A 25,092-nucleotide genomic window follows, 5' to 3' on the forward strand; every position below is an offset into this window, starting at 1 on the left:
AGAATGGATCTGCTATCCCCCTTTAAATAAGAAAATTTCATTTCAGTAGGCCTTTAAGTGTTGTGCGTGCGTACAAATGTTTTAAATTACATTTTTCTCTAAGATTATATTTCTCCTCTTTTGTCGAGAATAATTGTTGTATATTCTTGGGTAGCAGATTATAGTTTGCTTTATGTATAATTGTAGCTGTTTGCAAATTCACTATGTCGTGGAATTTCAGTATTTTAGATTCAATAAATAAATAAATAAATAAAGTAAATAAGTATGTTCTTTATATCCAACATTATGTATTATTCTAACGTTCTTTTTTTGTAACACCGTTAATGAATGAAGTGTACTTCTGAATGAAGTGTACTTCTGAACACTGTACACTGAATGAAGTGTACTTCAAACTCGGGTTCCGTTTGAAACACGCGTCGTTATTTTGTTATGGTCAAAGTCAACGTGCTACTTTCCGATTTTGACATGGTACGTGAACGCATCGGCCCAACTCAAAAGGGGGAGTGTGCAAGAAGGAAAAGAAGAACTACATTCAAGAGGGTGGGACGCGAAGGCAGCTTGGCGGTTAAAAAGGTGACGTTTTCCTGGTGGATTCTGTCTTCTGGCTCCGTTAAGACAAGGACGAGGTAAGCCTTTTTGTTCAGTTTGTAACCACGTCTACTCTTATTGAGAATAGTTTGTCCGTGTTTGACGCTATAAGGGTCGGGACTACATGTTCACATTTGGGTGTGCCCGCCTTCATTGCGAGTTAACGGTCAGTTTTTACAAGTGTAAAAAAAATAAGTTCACATTTCTGGATGTGAAACGCCGTCTTTTTGTGAGTATTTTCGCGTTTTAAGGAATATTGTTTCGCACTGTTGCGCAATTATTGCCAAGGTGTGATATACATTGCCAACATGGTGGTATAGGTAAGTGTTCTTATGTCACCTTGTTGTTCACCTGTGACATTCACCTGAGCTGACCCCAAAAGGGACAAGCGGTAGAAAAATGGATGGATGGATGGATGTTCTGTGTGATGGCATAGTAATTACATCATTAGGGCTGCACTTTTCTCCCCATAAACACATTAAGTTGCATTACACGTACCTGTTTTTCTCCATGACACAAACCAGGTTGTGTTTGTATTCCCTAAAGTTTAGGGAATACAAAGTTTTTCAACCACTGTGCCGCGGCACACTACCGTATTTTTCGGAGTGTAAGTCGCTCCGGAGTCTAAGTCGCACCGGCCGAAAATGCATAATAAAGAAGGGAAAAAAAAACATATATAAGTCGCACTGGAGTATAAGTCGCATTTTTTTGGGAAATTGATTTGTTTAAACCCAACACCAAGAATAGACATTTGAAAGGCAATTTAAAATAAATAAAGAATAGTGAACAACAGGCTGAGAATAAGTGTACGTTATATGACGCATAAATAACCAACTGAGAACGTGCCTGGTATGTTAACGTAACATATTATGGTAAGAGTCATTCAAATAACTATAACATATAGAACATGCTATACGTTTACCAAACTATCTGTCACTCCTAATCGCTAAATCCCATGAAATCTTATACGTCTAGTCTCTTACGTGAATGAGCTAAATAATATTATTTGATATTTTACGGTAATGTGTTAATCATTTCACACATAAGTCGCTCCTGAGTATAAGTCGCACCCCCGGCCAAACTATGAAAAAAACTGCGACTTATAGTCCAAAAAATACGGTAGTTTGCCATGAGATATTGTCTGGTGTACTGTGGGAGTTTATGTAATTTCACCTAATTGCATACTTGCCAACCTTGAGACTTCCAATATCGGGAGGTGGGGGGTAGGGTGGGGCAGGGGGGGGCTTGGTCGGGGGTTGGGGGCGTGGTTATTTACAGCTAGAATTCACCAACTCGAGTATTTCACATATATATATATATATATATATATATATATATATATATATATATATATATATATATATATATATGTATGTATGTATGTATGTATGTATGTATGTATGTATGTATGTATGTATGTATGTATGTATGTATGTATGTATGTATGTATGTATGTATGTATGTATGTATGTATGAAATACTTGACTTTCAGTGAATTCTAGCTATATATATATATATATATATATATATATATATATATATATTTTTTTTTTTATTTACATAGAAAAAACAAACAAACTTGAATTTCAGTGTTCCGGTGGCTATCCATTAGATGGCAGTATTGTCCTGTTTAACTTCTCCGTTCATTGGGCAGGCAAGCTGTTTATATTGTGGGAAAGCGGACGTGAGAACAGGCTGTCCCCACTCAGTCTCAGGTCCGCATTGAGCTGGAGGGGGCGTGGCCTCCAGCTCCGGCTGAATACCGGGAGTTTGTCGGGAGAAAATCTCTGCCGGGAGGTTGTCGGGAGAGGCGCTGAATACCGGGATTCTCCCGCTAAAAACGGGAGGGTTGGCAAGTATGCCTAATTGGATTAAAAATATTTAACCCAATACGTAAATGTGCCGTTGTTGAGTGTCGGTGCTGTCTAGAGCTCGGCAGAGTAACAGTGTAATACTCTTCCATATCAATAGGTGGCAGCCGGTAGCTAATTGCTTTGTAGATGTCAATGGTTTGCAGGTAAAAATGTATTAATGCTTAAACCAAAAATAAACTAAAGGCGAGTGCCGCTAAGAAAAGGAATTGAAGCTTAGGGAAGGCTGTGCAAAACTAAAACGGAACTGGCAGCGAAGTAAACAAAAACAGAATGCTGGACGACAGCAAAAACTTACAGCGTGTGGAGCAGACGGCGTCCACAAAGTACATCCGTAAATGACATGACTATCAACAACAAAATAAGAGCGTAAGACAAGAGCTAAAACACTACTACACACAGGAAAAGAAAAAAAAAACTCCAAATAAGTCAAGGCCTGATGTGACAGGTGGTGACAGTACACCTACTTTGAGACAAGAGCTATAGTGATGCATGCTTGGTTATGGTCGGAATTCATATCAAACAATTGCGAGAATGACTTTTTATTGTCAATATCGGCTGCTGAGATTCATTTTTTAATGAAACTTTGCTGGTGGTGTTCCTCAAAATTTTTTCAATGCAAAAAAAATGGGCCTCGGCTCAGAAAAGGTTGAAAAACACTGCCCTAAACATTCAAATGTGTGCTGACCCCTTTTGTAAATATGTGGTGTGCATGTGTACTATATTTGCATGTTTGTCTACAAATACCATACGCTTACAACGAAACAGCCACAATGCAGCCATGGCAGAGTGTAAGATGACCCAGTGATGCCATTGGTTGATTTAATTACAGGTGTGTGCAACAACAGAAACAGAAAACAATGCTTAATTGGATTAGCAGGGACACAAGAGATGCTCTAAAGTGCATGTATTATTGATAAGGGGTCAATGGGTTCAGTAAGCAATCATACGTTAATAACAAACACTTCCATTCTTATTTTGCAGCTTGACTCAACTCCAATTTGAGATATCACCCAATTATCCTACAATGGCAGCGGTAAGTAAGTGTATTAGCGTAAATTTCATGTAATTGCTCCTACTTAAAATTGTGTTGATTTTTTTTAACCGCAGTAATGCAGGTTAAGCCATATTATATGTAAACTAAATCAGTATTAGAATAAAATAAAGGAGAAAGTTGTAACTGTTGCACTTTTTTTTTTTCATGCAAAAAGTGCTTTACACCAGTTTGAACAAGAAGAAAACTGGCACTAAGGATTGAGGGAAAAAAGCCACCTTTGAGGCTTCCAATCTGGAGAATAACTAAAAAATGTACTTAATCTAAAACAAATTACATAAAACATACAGTACAGGCCAAAAGTTTGGACACACCTTCTCATTTCAATGCGCTTTCTTTATTTTCATAACTATTTACATCGTAGATTGTCACTGAAGGCATCAAAACTATGACACCTGTGAAGTGAAAACCCTTTCAGGTGACTACCTCTTGAAGCTCATTGAGAGAATGCCAAGAATGTGTGAAAAGGTAATCAGAGCAAAGGGTGGCTACTTTGAAGAATCTAGAATATAAAAACATGTTTTCAGTTATTTCACCTTTTTTTTGTTAAGTACATAACTCCACATGTGTTCATTCATAGTTTTGATGCCTTCAGTGACAATCTACAATGTAAATAGTCATGAAAATAAAAAAAACACATTGAAATGAGAAGGTGTGTCCAAACTTTTGGCCTGTACTGTTAAAACTCAAAACACTTAATGACATGGAAAACGTACAAAGATACTATACTATATCATGTATATCATGTTTTCCAATAAAAACATATAAAATACTACTACGTGTTACTATGAAACTGTTGTTTGAACTACATCAGCCTACTAGTGTCATGTTAGATATTTTTACTTCATAGTTATTTGTTTTGTAAACATGCTCAAAATTTGAAAGCATGATGAAAAGAGGAAGTTACATCGTGTGAACTACAAGGCAAATCAAAGACGCAAAGCACAAAGAAAGAATGTCGCAGTCTGATGGAGAAAAGCCGTCAACGATCCAACACAACAAAAACCACAATAAAGGCACAGATCACGACATTAACCATTATTTATTTCAAATTTTAGCAAAATCTGCTTTTCTGCCTTGTAGGAACCACTATAGGACTGTAATGACTAAACGATTAAATCTGTTATTTGGATTAGAATAAAAGCTTAGGTTTATATTATGTTCATTTGAATAATCCTTTAATGAGTCAAACTAACACAAATGTATCAAATCCAGACTGCATGGAGTGCACGGAAATAGTGCGCGCATTAGAGTGGTGGTGAGTGGGTGCCGTAATCTGTGTGGCGCCCATCAGTGAAAACTTTGTTTATTTCCTTATTAACATGTTGAAAGTGCAATGTCAGTGTTGTTGATGTGCATTCGTTAAGATAAACATGAAAATTGTTTATTTCAACCAATTTCCGTTTTATCCGATTACACGATGAATCAAACAATCAATCGTCGTTAAATTAGTAAAATAATCGATAGGAACAACATTAAATTGAACCTTGAATCAAGAATGCCATACCATACCATACCATACCAACTTTATTTATAAAGCCCTTTTAAAAACAACCACAGTTGAAGAACAAAGGGCTGTACACCACAAAGAAATACAGGCAAAGCACAGACTAAAAAATAACTTTTAAAACGGAAGTAAAATACACATTGAAAAAGCAAATACAAATGATCCTAAGAACAATTTGTTAGATAAAAAGCAGTTAAAAACAGTTAAAAACAGTTTAAAGTTAAAAGCCAGTGAATAAAAATGGGTTTTAAGAAGGGTCTTAAAAGTAGCCAAAGAAGCGGCCTTTCTCACATAAAGGGAGATCGTTCCAGAGTTTGGGACCCGCAACAGAGAAGGCCCTGTCCCCTCGAAGCTTGCGCTTTGTTTTGGGTACCTCCAGGAGCAGCTCATCAGCTGACCTGAAGGACCGGGTGGGGGCATAGAGGTGGAGCAGCTCGATTGATTGATTCCAACAGCAGAAAGCATGTATGCCAATTAAAACGGTATTCAAAAATGTACTTTATTCCTTAATCATTAATTACTTTACACTCAGCTTTTATCGTTTGTGTCGGATTTTCACTCCAGTGTTTTACATAATTAATCCCTACTTATTTACACATTTAATTTTCCACTCAGTATATAATAATTTATTTATACTTATTATTTGCGTAACTTTTTTTATTTATTTTTTTTACCAACATTTTTCACCCTGTGAAACACATATCCTGACCCGAGGTGTCAAACTGCCCGCAACATCATTTTATCTGGCCCGCAAACACCTGGAAATGATATGTGTCAATAAAGTACTGTAATTTCCGGACTATAAGCCGCTACTTTTCCCCCTCGTTCTGGTCCCTGCGGCTTATACAAGGGTGCGGCTTATTTATGGCCTGTTCTTCTCCGACATCGACGAAGAGGATTTCGGTGGTTTTAGTACGCAGGAGGAAGACGATGACACCATGATTAAAGACTGACTTTTCATATACCGGTAGGCTGGTTATTTTGATAACGTACAGGCGAGCACTTTGTATTACTTTGCACCGCTGTATTATTTGTACTCTGCACGAATGCTGTTCGCCATGTCAAAGATGTGAAAGTTTGATTGAATGATTGAAAGATTTATTGTTAATAAATGGGGCGCTTTGCGTTCCCAAACAGTCATCTCTGTCCCGACTATCCCCTCCGTGGTAGCAGGAACCCCTATATACTACGGTAATTACACATCAAAACCCTGCGGCTTATAATCGGGTGCGGCTTATATATGGAGCAATCTGTATTTTTCCCTAAATTTAGCTGGTGCGGCTTATAGTCAGGTGCGGCTTATAGTCCGGAAATTACGGTACTTAATATTTTCTCACTAAATATATATATATTTTTAAATTTTGACAGAAAAAATAAAGTACTGCTTGAAATTGTATACCTTTTAAGCTTTGATGGTATCCAATATTGCAACAAATATTACAGTATATTATGATACTTTCCAAACATTTTTTTGTCTAAATAAAAATAGTTAACTTTACAGAAAACTACCCTTTAAATGAATACAAATGACAATACATTTTATGTTGTTTTTTGCAGCAATTGAAAAAAACCTACTACTGTTTTTTGCGTAAAAATTCTGTTGACTGAGCTGCCAGTTTTTGACTGTAAAATCTACGGTTGTTGTTTTTAACGGTGTATTACTGTAAATCGAAAGACGGTACATTTGTTTTTACGGTAGAAAAACCGGCAGCTAAGTTGCCAGAATAAAAAAATAATTTGTACTGTTTTTCCATGAACAATATAATGTTGTAAAAACCTATGTAATAGTCAAAATCTGGCAACTAAACTGCCAGCTTTTTCTGTAAAAAAAAAAAACAACAACCAAAAAACAGTTGTACTGTTTTTCCATTTACCTTAAAATGTTTTTGTTTTTTTTAAACTAACGAAAACCCCCCACTATATTTTACAGTAAAATGTTGTAAATGTAAAGTTTTTACTGTAAAATCGACAGTCTACCTAAAACGATTTATTTAATTAATAATGAAATCCAGAGGCAAATTCACACATTATTCACTGTTACAAGCGGCCCTCTGATGGCAGCCATAACTGCCATGTGGCCCTCAATGAAAACCAGTCTGACATTCCTGCGATAGGCAGATGACAGCTGTGCACAAATAAATGTAATGAATTCACACCACTGTGGGGATGGTGGATGCATTAAGGAAGTGTACGAATGTGTAATGCCAAACTATTGATCTGCATTACTTAGGATCAGCTAGTTCTAATTTAGGCATGGCTGTATATGAGTATACATTACATTTTATATTACATTTTAGGACATTAAAGGACTCGTTTTGACAGAAATAGGAAATTTTGGAGGTGCAGCAGCATACAGTTGGGACTTTTACAGCATCGTACTTCCAACTTTTTTTCTTTTCTTTTTGTTTACTTTTTCAGCTTTGCACACATATTTGGGGTGGAAATAATAGATATTTTCCAAAATTGAACCTGTTGTATGATAACCCAACTTTTTGGAATGGTCTCCATTAATTCATGTAATAAGGAATGGAGTAGGGTTGTACAGTATACCGGTACTAATAAAGTACCGCGATACTAATTGATTGAAATCGGTACTATACTGACTTTGAAAAGTACCGGTACTGTTCTTTCAACTGCAGAAATGAATACAAGGCGAGGAGCATGATGTTGAGGGTATCAAAACGCACACACAACGTGCCTACAAAAAATAACATCTTGGAGAGGAAGAATGTCAAAAAAGGACAATTCTACTGGTTAATAAAGAGGGTGCGTGAAGCACAATATGGAGGTATTTGGGCTTCAAAACTAACGATAAAGGTGACTCTTTAAACAAGGAAGCACCACGCTTCAAGTGTTTCTTTAAAACACGCCTCGCCAAATGTGGCGATTAGTATTACCACCTTTGCTTCAAACTTAAGTAAACCTTTAAATAACAAGCATTCAGAGCTGCACAAGGAGTTTAAAGAGTGACAGGTAATAATGTGAGGTACACAATACGGAGGTCCTGAGTAGTCCTGAGTTCAAACCCGGGCTCGGGATCTTTCTGTGTGGAGTTTGCATGTTCTCCCCGTGACTGCGTGGGTTCCCTCCGGGTACTCCGGCTTCCTCCCACCTCCAAAGACGTGCACCTGGGGATAGGTTGATTGGCAACACTAAATTGGCCCTAGTGTGTGAATGTGAGTGTGAATGTTGTCTGTCTATCTGTGTTGGCCCTGTGATGAGGTGGCGACTTGTCCAGAGTAGGGCTGCAACTAACGATTAATTTGATAATCGATTAATCTGTCGATTATTACTTCGATTAATCGATTAATAATCGGATAAAAGAGACAAACTAAATTTCTATCCTTTCCAGTATTTTATTGAAAAAAAACCAGCATACTGGCACCATGTTGTGGACATTGGGGGTGCAGCATACACCAATAATAACACAGAAATGTAACTCATCAGAACTGAATCAGATATTGTACACGTTTCTGTTGTGAATAATAAAGGATTCATTTTAGCCTGCCTCTGAATAATAGCATGAAATATTCCAGCACCTTCATAACGTTTAGTTATACTAAAGCGTCACTCAAATCTAAATATATTTATATAGCTTTATCGGCCCGGCTACATTGATCCATTATGAAACCAACCTGAGATATTTCTGTCCGTTACGTTTATTTTGAAATTGGTAACCGTGCGTTTTCTCTCTCAAAACGGAGTCAAATATTCCGGAGACACATTATCAGCCCCGCGTTGCAACAAAGGCATAACTTTAACGTTACTCACAAAAAAGCTGAACTCATGAATGCTTGTTGCCACTATGGACTTAAAAAGTTACGTACTGTGAGTTCCTCCCTTCATCCATGGCTCCAACATGTTTCTTCTTCAGGTGCTCCTGAAGCAATGTTGTACTTCCGTGCCATTTTGCAGGAAACGGTCTTCTTTGAAGTCTTTAAAGTAAAGTGTTCCCACACTTTTGACGACTTAGGTCGTACACTTTTCTCCATTGAAGCGATAACCTCAAGATGTTTCTCCGCTAAACTATCGGTAGTGTTTTCCTGCGCCATTTTTCTAATTTTTCCAGCAAAGGAGACGCAGTCGTCACGTGAGCTGCACATGACACATCATTGGCTAGCTTACGCCACCTCATGAGACGTAGCCTCACCGCCACCCTGGCGCTGTTTTGTACTGTTTTTGTACTTATTTTGATTATTGTTTCTCAGCTGTTTGTAAATATTGCAGTTTATAAATAAAAGTTTATAAAAATAAAAATAACAACAACAAAAAAAAAAGCCTCCGCGCATGCGCATAGCATAGTTCCAACGAATCGATGACTAAATTAATCGCCAACTATTTTGGTAATCGATTTTAATCGATTAGTTGTTGCAGCCCTAGTCCAGAGTGTACGCCGCCTTCCGCCCGAATGCAGCTGAGATAGGCTCCAGCACCCCCCGCGACCCCAAAAAGGGACTAGCGGTAGAAAATGGATGGATGGATGAATTAAAAATAAAAGGTGAAATATTTTTTTCTCCTCTCTCATTCTCGCGACGCCCCCTAGAGGATGCCGCTGTAGGCAATTTGCTAAAACCATCACCTCTCATTTTTATTTTATTTTTAATTCCTTGAAAGCTTGTATGTTTTGTTTAACACGTCAGCAAGAACCAAACCATACCAACTAATGAGAATGATAAGATGTGCAGTAATGTGTCATGAAATATTCAGATGTTAGCATAGGGGTGTGGTATATCAAACTGGAGAGTCACTGGATTTTCCTCACTGCTGTAAACCCTTTTTTTTTTAATGACTAGATTGGAAAACGTGGAACAGTGACTGAGGCTTCTGGGTTCGACCCAGAGGCAGACGTCCAGAAGCTTCGTGGAGCCATGAAGGGAGCGGGTGAGTCTACACACACACACACACACACACACACACACACACACACACACACACACACACACACACACACACACACACACACACACACACACACACACACACACACACACACACACACACACACACACACACACACACACACACACACACACACACACACACAGTAACATCTCCATGGAAAAACAAACAACACTTGCTCCTCCTCAATAGGAAAGTCTGAAAAGTAAGTTCCGTCTTGCTCAGGTTGTCCATTCATGCTGATTATGTCATCAGTTAGTTAGCTACTGTATTTTCCGGGCTATAGAGCGCACCAGTATTTAAGCCAAATCCAAATTTTTGTAGAATTTTTTTTTTATATACATATACCGTAATTTCCGGACTATAAGCCGCACCTGACTATAAGCCGCACCAGCTAAATTCAGGGGAAAATACAGATTGCTCCATATATAAGCCGCACCTGACTATAAGCCGCACCAGCTAAATTTAGGGGAAAATACAGATTGCTCCATATATAAGCCGCACCCGACTATAAGCCGCAGGGTTTTGATGTGTAATTACCGTAGTATATAGGGGTTCCTGCTACCACGGAGGGGATTGTCGGGACAGAGATGACTGTTTGGGAACGCAAAGCGTCCCATTTATTAACAATAAATCTTTCAATCATTCAATCAAACTTTCACATCTTTGACATGGCGAACAGCATTCGTGCAGAGTACAAATAATACAACGGTGCAAAGTAATACAAAGTGCTCCCCTGTACGTTATCAAAATAACCAGCCTACCGGTATATGAAAAGTCAGTCTTTAATCATTGTGTCATCGTCTTCCTCCTGCGTACTAAAACCACCGAAATCCTCTTCGTCGGTGTCGGAGAAGAACAGGCCGTAAATAAGCCGCACCCTTGTATAAGCCGCAGGGACCAGAACGAGGGGAAAAAGTAGCGGCTTATAGTCCGGAAATTACGGTAATAGCCACACCACACTATAAGTCACGGATATATATCAGTATGAAATATTTTGTAAATGTTTAGTTACATATAGGGCTGGGCGATATGGCCTTTTTTTAATATCTGGATATTTTTAGGCCATGTCTACATTAAAACATTCTTCTTCATACTGCATTAATATATGCTCATTTTAAACTTTCATGCAGAGAGGGAAATCACAACTAAGTCAATTTAGCAAAACTGTATTTATGAAACAGTTATTAAGCAGTGGCGCAAACATTCATGTCATTTCAAAACAGAAAGTGCAAGATTGTCAGAGACATTTTAAAACAAGCTATGAGTGCACTTTTGTGCATGATGTCACTAAGATGACTTATCAAAACACTAAATGAGTTTAGTGTTTGAGGTATTTTTTCTAGTTGTGTGTGCATTCTAGCCAGCATTAAGGAGTACGTAGCAGACATTGTGTATCAGCAAAAATATATGAGAAGCAATGTGGATTTAGTTAGCAAGCGTAATCATCTTCCCCTGACTCTTATTGCAGCTAACAGATGCTGTCTATGTGGAGGCTGGCTTACTTTTGCCCTATTCAGTTTCCAAGTCATGAGACTGATGCCCTACACTTACGTACTGATGTCTCAGAGGTGCCACAAGTGTGTATTGTTACGCTTCATGCTGGAATTTAGACTGTTTGAAAAAAAAAGACTTCCTTGTGGTCTACATAACATGTAATGGTGGTTCTTTGGTCAAAATGTTGCATAGATGATGTTTTACAGATCATCTTCAAGCCGCTTTCTGACAGTCGCTTCAGGATGCGCCGTTTTGTGGGCGGTCTTATTTACGTGGCTCACCTTCGACAGCGTCTTCTCCCCGTCATCTTTGTTGTAGCGGTGTAACGTGCAAGGACGGGAGTGGAAGAAGTGTCAAAAGATGGAGCTAACTGTTTTAATGACATTCAGACTTTACTTCAATCATCAATTATTGCTCACTAGTGCAATAACAACGCCGTGAAAAACCGTCCGACCGGAACTCTCTTAATAACTAAAGTTCCTTGGGTGAATAATGTAAACTCACTACACCGGTATGTTTTAGCGCTTTCACAGCGAGTTTACTGACAGATATAAGTAAGAACTTTACACTACCGTATTTTTCGGAGTATAAGTCGCTCCGGAGTATAAGTCGCACCGGCTGAAAATGCATAATAAAGAAGGAAAAAAACATATATAAGTCGCACTGGAGTATAAGTCGCATTTTTGGGGAAACTTATTTGATAAAACCCAACACGAACAATAGACGTTTGAAAGGCAATTTAAAATAAATAAAGAATAGTGAACAACAGGCTGACTAAGTGTACGTTATATGAGGCATAAATAACCAACTGAGAACGTGCCTGGTATGTTAACGTAACATATTATGGTAAGAGTCATTAAAATAACTATAACATATAGAACATGCTATACGTTTACCAAACAATCTGTCACTCCTAATCGCTAAATCCCATGAAATCTTATACGTCTAGTCTCTTACGTGAATGAGCTAAATAATATTATTTGATATTTTACGGTAATGTGTTAATAATTTCACACATAAGTCGCTCCTGAGTATAAGTCGCACCCCCAGCCAAACTATGAAAAAAACTGCGACTTATAGTCCGAAAAATACGGTACTTTATATTAGAAATGGCAACAGTGGAGGATGAATGTCCCATAACTTGAAGATAGAGAAAAAGAAGATGCTTAAAAAAGTACCAATGATTGACACACACACCCATCACCGTCGCTCCCTGGGAGGTGAGGGGAGCAGTGATCAGCAGCGGTGGCAGCGCCCGGGAATCATTTTGGTGATTTAACCCCCAATTCCAACCCTTGATGCTGAGTGCCAAGCAGGGAGGTAATGGCTCCCATTTTTATAGTCTTTGGTATGACTCGGCCGGGGTTTGAACTCACGACCTACCGATCTCAGGGCGGAGACTCTAACCACTAGGCTTATCGACTACGGCATCAGCACGGACTACAGTGGTGGACTTGCGCAAATTTTCAGGACTTATGCAGATCTCAAATACAGATCAGCAGGTAACAGAAGGTAGGAAAGGTTGGTTTTGCATAATATTGTGAAACAAAACGCCAGATAATATGTCTGCTAATGGGTGCCATTTATAATAAATGATAAATGGGTTATACTTGTATAGCGCTTTTCTACCTTCAAGGTACTCAAAGCGCTTTGACAGTATTTCCACATTCACCCATTCACACACACATTCACACACTGATGGCGGGAACTGCCATGCAAGGCGTTAATCAGCACCCATCAGGAGCAAGGGTGAAGTGTCTTGCCCAAGGACACAACGGATGTGACTAGGATGGTAGAAGGTGGGGATTGAACCCCAGTAACCAGCAACCCTCCGATTGCTGGCACGGCCGCACACCATAGTAATACTCGTACCTCTGACTACGGTAGCCGTAATGCGCCGACAATCCATCAAGCGGTGCGGCTTCAAAGTCGTACTAAAACATTTCGACAGATTTTTGAGTGCCGTGTGTAATGTTCTTTATTTTCAATGGAACATTTTAAGTTTTGGCGGATGAATGTCACATAACAAGAAGGTAGAGAAAAAGAAAAAGCTTATCGACTACAGTATCGGCACGGACTACAAAGACGAACACGCGCAAATTTTCAGGACTTATGCAGATCCCAAATACAGATCAGCAGGTACCAGAAGGTAAAAAAAGTTGCTTTTGCATAATATTGTGAAACAAAACACCAGATAATATGTCTTATCTTATACACACACCATAATAATACTCATATGTTGAAGCACAGTACAATCCATCAAGCGGTGCGGCTTCATAGCTTACCAAAGTCATACTAAAACATTTTGATAGATTTTTGAGCACCGTGTGTAATGTTCTATATTTTCAATGGAACATATAACATTTTGGTGGTGTTTACTTGAGTCATATTGTAGTCTACACGTATCTCTTATGTGTGACTGCCATCTACTGGTCACACTTATCATTTCACCATGTACCAAATAAAATAGCTTCAAGGTCGGTAAGCACAACCAAAAGTATTCCATACATAAGGCGCACTGTCGAGTTTTGAGAAAATGGAAGGATTTTAAGTAGGGATGTCCGATAATGGCTTTTTGCCGATATCCGATATTCCGATATTGTCCAACTCTTTAATTACCGATACCGATATCAACCGATACCGATATCAACCGATATATGCAGTCGTGGAATTAACACATTATTATGCCTAATTTGGACAACCATGTATGGTGAAGATAAGGTACTTTTTAAAAAATAAAATAAAATAAGATAACTAAATTAAAAACATTTTCTTGAATAAAAAAGAAAGTAAAACAATATAAAAACAGTTACATAGAAATTAGTAATGAATGAAAATGAGTAAAATTAACTGTTAAAGGTTATTACTATTAGTGGACCAGCAGCACGCACAATCATGTGTGCTTACAGACTGTATCCCTTGCAGACTGTATTGATATATATTGATATATAATGTAGGAACCAGAATATTGATAACAGAAAGAAATGGGGGGAGGGAGGTTTTTTGGGTTGGTGCACTAATTGTAAGTGTATCTTGTGTTTTTTATGTTGACTTAATAAAAAAAACAAAAAACGATACAGATAATAAAAAAAACGATACAGATAATTTCCGATATTACATTTTAACGCATTTATCGGACATCCCTAATTTTAAGTGCGCCTTATAGTCAGAAAAATACGGTACTACAATGTAACTTAAATGTGGGACAGTAACACTAGCTTAGCAATGTGAGCTTAAGTGCGAACATTACGCTAACGGACAGTAATATTATGCAAGGTTTAGCCTATTCGCTGGCAAAAAACAAAATTATAAAACTTACAGTTCCTATGTCCGTAGCTTCTGGCTTTATTTTAAGATGTGTAGTGAAGCCAGCATTTTTATAAAATGGTGAGGTGAGGTCCTACAGCTGGGAGCAGGTCGGAAGTAGAGTTGATAGTTTGTTTATACAGGTTGTAAAGCGCACATATTACTATTATAACTGTATTACAAAGTCAATGTTGCCTAATAGGGGACTTTTAAGCTCTCATTGTCTTGCAGGCACCGATGAGGCCGCCATCACCGAGGTCTTAGCGCATCGTACCATTGCCCAGAGGCAGCGCATCAATGAGGCCTACAAGCAGACGGTGGGGAAGGTGAGACGTGTTCTTATTAAAAAACGCAAAAGTCCTTATGGGAAAACAATGGCGTTTTTGTATTTTTTACACCCCAAAGAATGCAGAATTTAAACCCAATGCTCACGTTTTCTGCGTACTGTCTTTTCTGCAAAGCTGGCTTGGGCTTTATTGCCATGGCGCTGATAACGTGACTGTTAATCATCAGCTAAAAAGGAAATGGAAAGTAAGAACAGGAACAAGTGAGGGCTTTGTCCTCTGCTGAGAGGAGGAACGCACCGCGTTCTTCTCCACAAGATAACACGCACGCTGACGTCTTTCTGCGTCCGTCTGATCAAAGCGGAAGGTGAAGTGGTGTTTTATCATGTTGGCGTGATGAGATAATGATCAGCCGGTGGTGCCGTGTTGATGTCAGCGAGGTTATCTGAAGCAGTGGTTGAGTTAATATTGAATACAGAGTAGTAATGAGTCATGTCCAGGAGCATGACGTTTAATGATGAGTCATACATCTTGTGCTCCATATAACATTGGGAAATAATATATAAATACTGAGCCAAAATCTCACTAGTTTGGATATTTAAAATAGCTTTTTTTGTTGTATTGTAAATAGAAGGACACACAAAATACTGAAATTAAATTAGTTGAGTAATGCTTTACACACTATTTTGTATATACCTTTAGGGCAGTGTTTTTCAACCACTGTGCCGTGAAATACAGTGTGGTGTGCCGTGAAATACAGTGTGGTGTGCCGTGGGAGATTATTTCATCTAATTGGGTTAAAAATATATTTTTGCAAAACCAGTAGTTATAATCCGCAAATGTGTCGGTGCTGTCTAGAGCTCGGCAGAGTTACCGTGTAATACTCTTCCATATCAGTAGGTGGCAGCAGGTAGCTAATTGCTTTGTAGATGTTTGTCGTGATCACAAAATGCAGACAACAGCAGGAGGCAGCATGCAGGTAAAAAGGTATCTAACGCTTAAACCAAAAATAAACAAAGGGCAAGTGCCGCTAAAAAAGGCATTGAAGCTTAGGGATGACTATGCAAAACGAAACTAAAACTGAACTGGCTGCAAAGTAAGCAAAAACAGAACGCTGGACAACAGCAAAAACTTAGAGCGTGTGGAGCAGACGGCGTCCACAAAGTACATCCGTACATGACATGACAATCATACGGAGCCCCTAAAGGGACATGGGGGGAAAAAAAATTGTAATTATTTTTTTATATTTTTAAAATTTTTTTAGACATGTATCTCGTGCGCACGAGAAACTTTTTATAAAGTTATAAAAAAAAAATACTAAAAAAAATACTTTTTTTTTTTTTTTTTTTTAGACATTTATCTCGTGCGCACAAGAAACTTTTTATAAAGTTATAAAAAAAAATACCAAAAAAAATACACTTTTTAAAAAAAAAATTTTTTATACATGTATCTCATGCGCACAAGAAAGTTTCTCGTGCGCATGACATACACGTCTAAAAAAAAAATAAAAAAATAGTTTTTTATTATTATTTTTATTATTATTATTTTTTAGACATGTATCTCGTGCGCACAAGATGCATGTCTAAAAAAATAAATAATTTAATTATAAAAATTTTTTCCCCCCCATGTCCGTTTAGGGGCTTCGTACAATCATCAATGTCCACACAAAAAAAGATAGCAACAACTTAAATGTCCTTGATTGCTAAAACAAAGCAGGTGCGGGGAATAGCGCTCAAAGGAAAACATGAAACGGCAACAGGAAAACACCAACAAAACAGGAAAAGCTACCAAAATAGGAGCGCAAGACAATAATTAAAACAGTACGCGCGGGAAAACACCAAAAAAGTCAAAATAAGTCACGGCGTGATGTGACAGGTTGTGACAGTACACCTACTTTGAGACAAGAGCTATAGTGATGCATGCTTGGTTATGGTTTAAAGTCGCATCCAACACTTGCGAGAACGACTTTTTAATTGTCAATATCGGCTGCTGAGTTTCATTTTTCAATGATTTCTGCTGGTGGTGTGCCTCTGGACTTTGTGCCTTGGCTCAGATAAGGTTGAAAACACTGGTTTAGGGGACCGACAAATACGTGTGTGTATGATTGGAGCAGAAAACATGGCCGCCAGCAAACAAAACATTTTAGCAAGTAATTGTCCGTAATAGTCTTGTTGCCCATGGCGACGTCCACTGGCGGTCACGCACAGACAAGACAGCACCCAACACTGGCAACACAAACCCACAGCATTCAAGGCCACGCACAGTACAATTATTCAAATGTTCTTCCTCAGGACCTGTCAGAGGACTTGTCCTCGGAGCTCAGTTCCAACTTCAGGAGCGTGGTCCTGGGTCTGCTGATGCTGGCGCCGGCGTACGACGCCTCGGAGCTGAGAGCCGCCATAAAGGTCAGACGTGAACGAGGACGTTTGCCGACTCTAGCCAATGAAAAGGACACGGTTTCATCAGTGTTTTGACACGCGGCGTTTTTATCAGGGCGCTGGGACAGAGGAGGCGTGCCTCATCGACATCCTCGCCTCAAGGTCGAATGCCGAAATCCAAGCCATCAACGCCTTCTACAAGAAGGGTGAGTGTGTTGCGTCGACCAGCATTCCTCCAATGGGGAATTCAAATTGTTAGTCTCTCCCAGATTCTTTTTATGGCAATAAACTGATGTTTATATTCAATCAACAGGCAGTAGTTGGTATTTTGTGGTTTATTCTCAAAGCTTAGAGGACAAACCTGAGACCAACCCAGCACCCAAGCGTTCCTTAGCCCGGTACAGATCGGTCCGAAAACCATCACGAAAACATTCTGTTCCTCAATCTCTCCCCCCGCCCTCACGCCCGCACAGATGCCCATTGTGTCCGTTATCTCAAGTCGGCCCGAGAAGGGAAGCAGGGAGGACTCCTCTTCTCTGCCTCCTACTTCAAGGCCGTCCACAGTGCAAGCACTTTGTCATGAGACGATGCAAAAAAGGAAAAGAGTACAAGATGGAACATTAGCTATTTAAAATATGACTATAGTCATATAAAAGAAGTAACTCTTAATTATGGATAAATGTGGATATATGCATCCGTCAATTCCCCCTTCAAGATCTTCTAAAAAGATCTTCATCACTAGTTCAACACTTCTAAAACACGCCCCTTTTTGAGCAAGCTAGCAATAAAATAAAAGCATAGCTACATGGGAGATAAATGGAGGGAGTTTATGTCAATGTCGTCATTGTCAGGGAAGGAAACTAGCAAATCTCGAAAGTCTTAAAGTCACCACTTTGCTAGACCCCCTTCAGAGACATAGCAAACCTAGAAACAGGGTGGGGTTGACTTTTGACAGCTCTAACAAAGATGCGGGTGCATGGGCGATAAAGCAACCGCATGAGGCTATAATGGCCAAGAAAACTTTAAAGAAGACTAGGGCAGACTTAATTATGTCAGTCCACCTGCCAAAGGTGGTTTAGAGCCTATCTTTAAAGGGGTCAGAGACACCGGAAACTTCAGTAAGTTCCTTAGACAGGGCTTGGAGGCCTTCTAAGGCCTTCTGAACCAAGCCATTTATGTCAGTCATCTTAAAGGGGGCGGGATAAGTGTGGGGAAAGGGGACGTCCAGCGGAACAAGCAACACAGTCACCCAGGTTTTGGCATCCACCTGAGCCACAGGTTTACCTGTACCCGCTCCTAAGGTCAAAGTTACCAGGCCTTCGGTGGTGATGTCATTAGCACGCACAGATGTGAGAGCCTTTGAAACACCACCAAGGTGGGGTGGTACTTTAGGTGCTACAGAGGGTGTAGAGGTAGTTAACGCCCTCTCAAGGACATTAATTTTAATAATTCCTTTAGAGTCTGTATCAGTCAGGTCAACCCCCAAAACAACATAAAAGGGACGATGGGCACCACTTACCATAGTATGTTGTCTGCATCCGACACCAATGGTTCAGGGTTGAGTCGTAACAAATATAGAGGTTATTACCACGGTAATAGCTATTGTGTCCCCCGTAATTAATCACACTGCACAGGTCAAAAAATAAGTCTTGCTATCCCCTTTGACCCAGTCTATTTAAAGTCCGCTGTATGTTCTTAGACACTGTTGTCAGGAAGGAAGAACTGAGACACAAAGACAGTAGAACACGCCCAAGCACCAGTCCTTCAGGGAACACTACCGGGTGTAACATCCTGCCTTTCGTCTATCAATATCAGAGTAATTTAGGTAACAAAACGGGGATAAACATCAAACTTTTCACTTAATGTAACGACACAAGTAGTTATGCTGAAAACAAGCAAGAAAAACTAAGAAACATTTAGCATACTGGATTGGTCTCACACAAGAATATACAATATAGAAGTTGAAAAGAGTAATGTAGGTAGAAAATCTCTCTCGTCTCCTGGGCTGAGGGGCAGATGTTGTGGCGATGTCAGCAATGACATCCCCTGGTGATCTGTCAGGTTCTTTAGCAGTAGTGCAGAGGGAGAGGTGGTACCAGGTGTCCCCTCCACCAGCCAGTCGAAGGGCGTGGGACGTCCGTTCCACAACCTTGAAGGGACCAGTCCACCTGGGCTCCGTCCACTTGCGTTTGATGACCTAGATCTTGACCTTCTCAGCGGGCGGAAGGGAATCTGGAGTGGCGGGCTGTCATCCTCGTATCTGTACAGAAGAACTGGCACACAAATTCTGCAATTTTTTGTGTAAAATACCATTTTGGTTTTACGCTGAGTCCTCCTTCCATGGCGGCTGCTGGTCCTGTGAATGGCTGACCTGTATGCAGCTCATAGGATGAAAAACTCAAAGGGCGGTAAAACAGTTTTATTCACGGACCTTCGAATGATCATTAACGCTAATTGCAACATGTCAATCCAATTAAATTTGGTCTGTGCACAGATTTTAGCCAATTAGTTTTTAATGTTCTGGTCCATCCTTTCAACCTTACCTTGGGACTCAGGATGGTACCCCAAACCTGTGTTCTAGTCCGAAAGCCTTTTCGACCAAGGCTAAGTGAGTTTTTTTTTTTTTTTTAATGGTTGCCGTTGTCTGACCTAATCTTTTTGGGGAAACCATGTCGGGGTACTAGGTCATTCACAAGTCATTTAATTACTGATATTGCATCCTCTGTTGAGGTTGTTGTTGCTTCCGGCCAACCACTGTGATTGTCAACACAAGTCAGTACGTACCTTTTCCCTTGTACCGTATTGATCATATCAGTGAAATCAAAGACTATACATGGTTCACCCTCACCTCCTCCACATTCTAAATTTGATCTACTAAACTACTATCGATGTGTAAAATCGTTATTTTCAAATTAAAATTAGTTATAACTTCTTACCCACGGGAAAAATGTTAAAACTATGGAATGTGTCAGAGTCGGATGATTGTCGATTTTGTTCCAAGGAGTCTGTATCCACCCTCACTCACCCCCTTCTGTTTCTGAAAAAGGACTGTGTTAGTACTTTCAGAAACATCTAATAAAAAGGTCAGCTAATAGTCAAGTAGCGGAGGGCAGGTCATGTTTGAGGTCAATGATTGTCTCTTTAGCCTCTATGGTCCACTGGGGGGTGTTGTTAGGGTAGGGGACCCCTTAGCAATATCACAAATAACTCAAACTCAACTAAACCCTAACTTTTATGTAACTTATTCAATATGGTGAAAGTAACAAAATATGCTTATATTTATATTGTCACCAATACTAGAAAAATACTACCCTTATGGCGGATGCTTTAGCAATAGTATTTTGAAATTTTACCACACCTGGTGCCCCCAATAATTAATTAAGTCAAGCTCATGTTGTAGAAAGTCGAATGATGCGGACACGTTTGTTACTGAATACTTTCTATCAGACTTCTGCCATGGCAACTATGTGTATGTAATGAGCAACTATAATTATTTGATATGCTTAAATGTGTAATGTGTCGTTTTAGCTCAGCTGTTGTTTAGCTGCTAGCTCCTCGTAGCCTACAGGTGTCTAAAGTGCAGCCCATAGTTATGTGTTTAACACAACTATGTGCTAAACCTAAACAATTGAAAATGTGGTATTTGGGTGTCTGTGTAATGTTTGGCAGCTACGCCGTGTCTTATCATTGCACCTAAGTTCTTTGGTTTTGTAGGTGAGACTGAGAGCAAGGGAACAATGTGGGACATCAATTGTGTCCATCTTATATCATGCTAGCTGTTGCAAAGATAGGTCAACATGAGCAGCCACACCTTGAGTTCCAACATATATAAATAATCATAACATATGGCGACTCGGGTGGCAGAACACACGGAAGCATCTCAGCCAACAAAGGGTTTTCACCGCTAGAGCAGTTGAATGTCAGCCATTCCTGTTGTTTCAGGCTGTGGTAGTGGTGTCGCAGCTGGGTGGTTGAGCCGTCAGGTAACACCAGGAAGGTTCCTTCTGTGCGATATTGAATGTCAGGGTACAGTCTGTAAAGGAGGTCCAGCAATCTGAACCGGAAGTGGTTTGGTGACAGGTAACCTTCTTGTGACCCCAGCGAAGCCTTCGAACTTTAAAGAGGAAGCACACAGTTTCTTTGGTACCTCTGCATTCAGAATCGAATGGGTGGCGCCAGTGTCAATCACGAACTGATAACATTGTCGTTGACACTCATGTCCAGCAGGGGGCCAGTCTGTATCTCCTGCTGGGGCTCCTGCGGTGGGCGTCCTTTGCCACGCTTTTGTGTTCGTTTGTTGGCACTACGGAACCTTTCCTGTTCGGAAATGTTCGGACAGTCACGACTCCAGTGACCAGGCTGGTCACAGCCGAAACAGTTTCCACCCCGGACTGGCTTTGAAGCACCGTGCTGTCCACCACCCGAGTCCAACCGTCTGGTCGCACGTCTGTTGAGGATTCTTTCCTCCACCTGTTGGAACTCAGAAGTAAGGTCACCCAGTGCTGAATATACCCTAGCTGATTTTTGACCTTTTGGTTCTTTTAACCTTTTATCTTCAGCGATCTGTAATTTAAGTAGTCGTTTCCTTGTTACTCTGTCATTAGCCCTATTTTGCATGGGATGAATAAAATGTCCTGCCATATGTTGTTTTTGGCACCGTGTATATCAGGGTTAACTTTGTCCAAAGTGTTTGGCCAAAGGTTCCCTCCCGGAGGTACAGGTGGGAAAGCAAGGTCAACAATGGCTTGCATGTATGCATCGGCAAGAGACTTATATTGTAGTATGTCCAAAGTGTTAATGTCATGTGTCAAAAATGTCTGCCGGAGAAAATGGTCAGACGTGTACAAGGGGTTAATTTTCGGAGGCAGGATTAATCTTAGAGGGGGCGTGTTAATACCTCCTTCTCTTGTCACTGGAATAGGGGGCGGTGGCCTAGTCAAAGTCTGGGCGGGTCGTTTGAATTGTCTTGCGCATGCGCGGCAGACAAAAAAACAATCAGTCCATTCTGTGGTTTTGTCTCATTAATCATCGGTTCTTTTGCTGCATTTCGTTTTTCCACGTAATCCCCGTTTACTTTTATCATACGCCAAACTCTTAAATTCTCGAGCACCAACCCTGTTCCATTTTCACCAGCGCACACACACACACGAGCACACTCAGCAGCACACACACACACGAGCACGCGTAAGCACTCCCGCACACAAACTCACACACTCAGCAGCACACACACACACACGAGCACGCGTAAGCACTCACGCACACACACACACACACACACACGCACGTGTAAGCACTCACGCACACACAAGCAAGTGCCTACGGCCCTATGCACACGCACGCGTAAGCACTCTCTCTGCGTTTCACTTTACCATAAAACTTCCAGTTACTTTTTTATTTTACCAGACGTTTGAGTTCACAACTTTTCGAGTATTGTAAACTCCCTCTTAACCCTTTGAAGGAACGTTCTCTTTTTTTTATTTTATTTTTTTAAACTCTACCTGCTAATTCCATTGTCGACAACAGTGTATTCAATTGATTATTAAACAGTAATGATTCATCACATTTTCCCCAGCCGTCATCACATTCTTGTCTGTCACACTCCTTGTCCATTGTGTCTATTTTTCCTTAATTTTAGCGCACACTAAAGTGTCGCCAGGACCTCACAACCAGGGAATCTTTATTGTATTTATTACAAATGGCCTCCAGCCGTGGAATTTATCATATGGTACAGAAGGGCCTCCTCCCGTACGATTCTTAATTTTAACGCACACGTTAATGCCGTAGGGAACTCGCAACCAGGGAGTATTTATTGTATTTTACAAATGGCCTCCAACCCATCCTTAGTTTGTGTGCACATAAAATGTCAACAGGGAACTCACAACCAGGGAGTATTTACTGTACCATATGATGGGCATCCATCCCGTTACTCTTTTTAGGGAAGACCAAACACCCAGGGCGAGCCACACCCGACTATTTGCTTACTCGTCAGTGAAGCAGCCCGTCACGGTAATCTTGACACAATGACGTGAGTGGTATTCACAACTTTTATGCAATGGTGGCTACGGCAAAAATGCAATCAATCTATCAAAATCACCAATCTGTGCCTGGGATTAAAAAACAGTGTTTGACTTACAGACTTCAGGACAGACTCCTAACGCAGATTTTATCTAAAAAGAAAGGTTCTGCTTACCTTGAGTTATGTTTTGGCCATGTGAGTCTGTCCAGAAGATTGCAAGAAGTCATCAATCAACTGCGTGCCATCCCGGACGAGCCCCCAAATTGTTGCGTCGACCAGCATTCCTCCAATGGGGAATTCAAATTGTTAGTCTCTCCCAGATTCTTTTTATGGCAATAAACTGATGTTTATATTCAATCAACAGGCAGTAGTTGGTATTTTGTGGTTTATTCTCAAAGCTTAGAGGACAAACCTGAGACCAACCCAGCACCCAAGCGTTCCTTAGCCCGGTACAGATCGGTCCGAAAACCATCACGAAAACATTCTGTTCCTCAATCTCTCCCCCCGCCCTCACGCCCGCACAGATGCCCATTGTGTCCGTTATCTCAAGTCAGCCCGAGAAGGGAAGCAGGGAGGACTCCTCTTCTCTGCCTCCTACTTCAAGGCCGTCCACAGTGCAAGCACTTTGTCATGAGACGATGCAAAAAAGGAAAAGAGTACAAGATGGAACATTAGCTATTTAAAATATGACTATAGTCATATAAAAGAAGTAACTCTTAATTATGGATAAATGTGGATATATGCATCCGTCAGTGTCAACTCTCACTTGCCATATCATCAGGTACACCTGCACGATGACAAAACTGGCGTTTGCACTTTTTTGGGATTTTTTTTTCATTCACAATTCTTATGTAAAACAGGCACAACATGTTTTTCTTTGTTATGCATTCTTACTCATCAATAAACGCTAGGAAAAGTCAGCTAACAATAGAGGTAATGGGACTCGCTCTAGTCTGCCTAAAAAGTTCTCTGAAAAATATCCAAAAACCTCCCATCATCGTTTCATAAAAATGCTATAAGTATATACAGTATGTCATGTAGTAACATTCATAATAACATGTAATATTTACGTATTTTGGTAATTTTAAGCATTCGGCGGTGTATTCATTTCACAGAGATTCGCTATTTCGACTACTTGGAACAAAGTATGATCCAAAGCCTGAATATAAGGAGGATGAGCAACAAGTTTTAGATAAGCAGATCCAGCAAGCAGCACTACTGCTAAGTGCTAAACAATACATACAAATACAATAATAAATCATGAACAAATAATAAAACAATCACTTACTGTACAACGTCTGCTCTCACTGGGAGGCTGACTGATGGGATGTTCATATATTCCCGTTTACATGAAGAAATAATCATAATTCTCACGCAGGTGGAAACAATTTTTAGTAACATTGATAGGGATAAGCGGTAGAAAATGGATGGATGGATGGATGATAATAACATGTCAAATTTACGTATTTTGGTCATTTTAAGCATACAGCGGTGTATTCATTTCACAGACGCATCACAACGTTCGCTATTTCGACTACTTGGAACAAAGTATGATCCAAAGCCTGAATATAAGGAGGATGAGCAACACGTTTTAGATAAGCTGATACAGCAAGCAGCACTACTGCTAATAGCTAAACAAGAAATACAAATACAATAATAAATGATAAATAAATAATAAATGAATCACTTACT

General features: G+C 39.9%; 1 protein-coding gene across 1 annotated transcript in view; it reads left to right on the forward strand.

The window, feature by feature from the left end:
• The first annotated feature begins 473 nt into the window (after positions 1 to 473).
• anxa4 (annexin A4) overlaps positions 474 to 25,092 on the forward strand; it is a 34,748-nt gene continuing 10,129 nt past the window's right edge. The window contains exons 1-6 of the mRNA XM_062030961.1: positions 474 to 626; positions 3,444 to 3,495; positions 9,814 to 9,901; positions 14,954 to 15,048; positions 17,298 to 17,411; positions 17,500 to 17,590. Coding sequence (XP_061886945.1) covers positions 3,487 to 3,495; positions 9,814 to 9,901; positions 14,954 to 15,048; positions 17,298 to 17,411; positions 17,500 to 17,590 — 397 coding nt within the window. The 5' untranslated portion in view covers positions 474 to 626; positions 3,444 to 3,486. The remainder of the gene's footprint in view (positions 627 to 3,443; positions 3,496 to 9,813; positions 9,902 to 14,953; positions 15,049 to 17,297; positions 17,412 to 17,499; positions 17,591 to 25,092) is intronic.

The sequence above is a fragment of the Entelurus aequoreus genome, linkage group LG21, assembly GCF_033978785.1.
Source record: "Entelurus aequoreus isolate RoL-2023_Sb linkage group LG21, RoL_Eaeq_v1.1, whole genome shotgun sequence".
Classification (NCBI taxonomy): Eukaryota; Metazoa; Chordata; class Actinopteri; order Syngnathiformes; family Syngnathidae; genus Entelurus; species Entelurus aequoreus.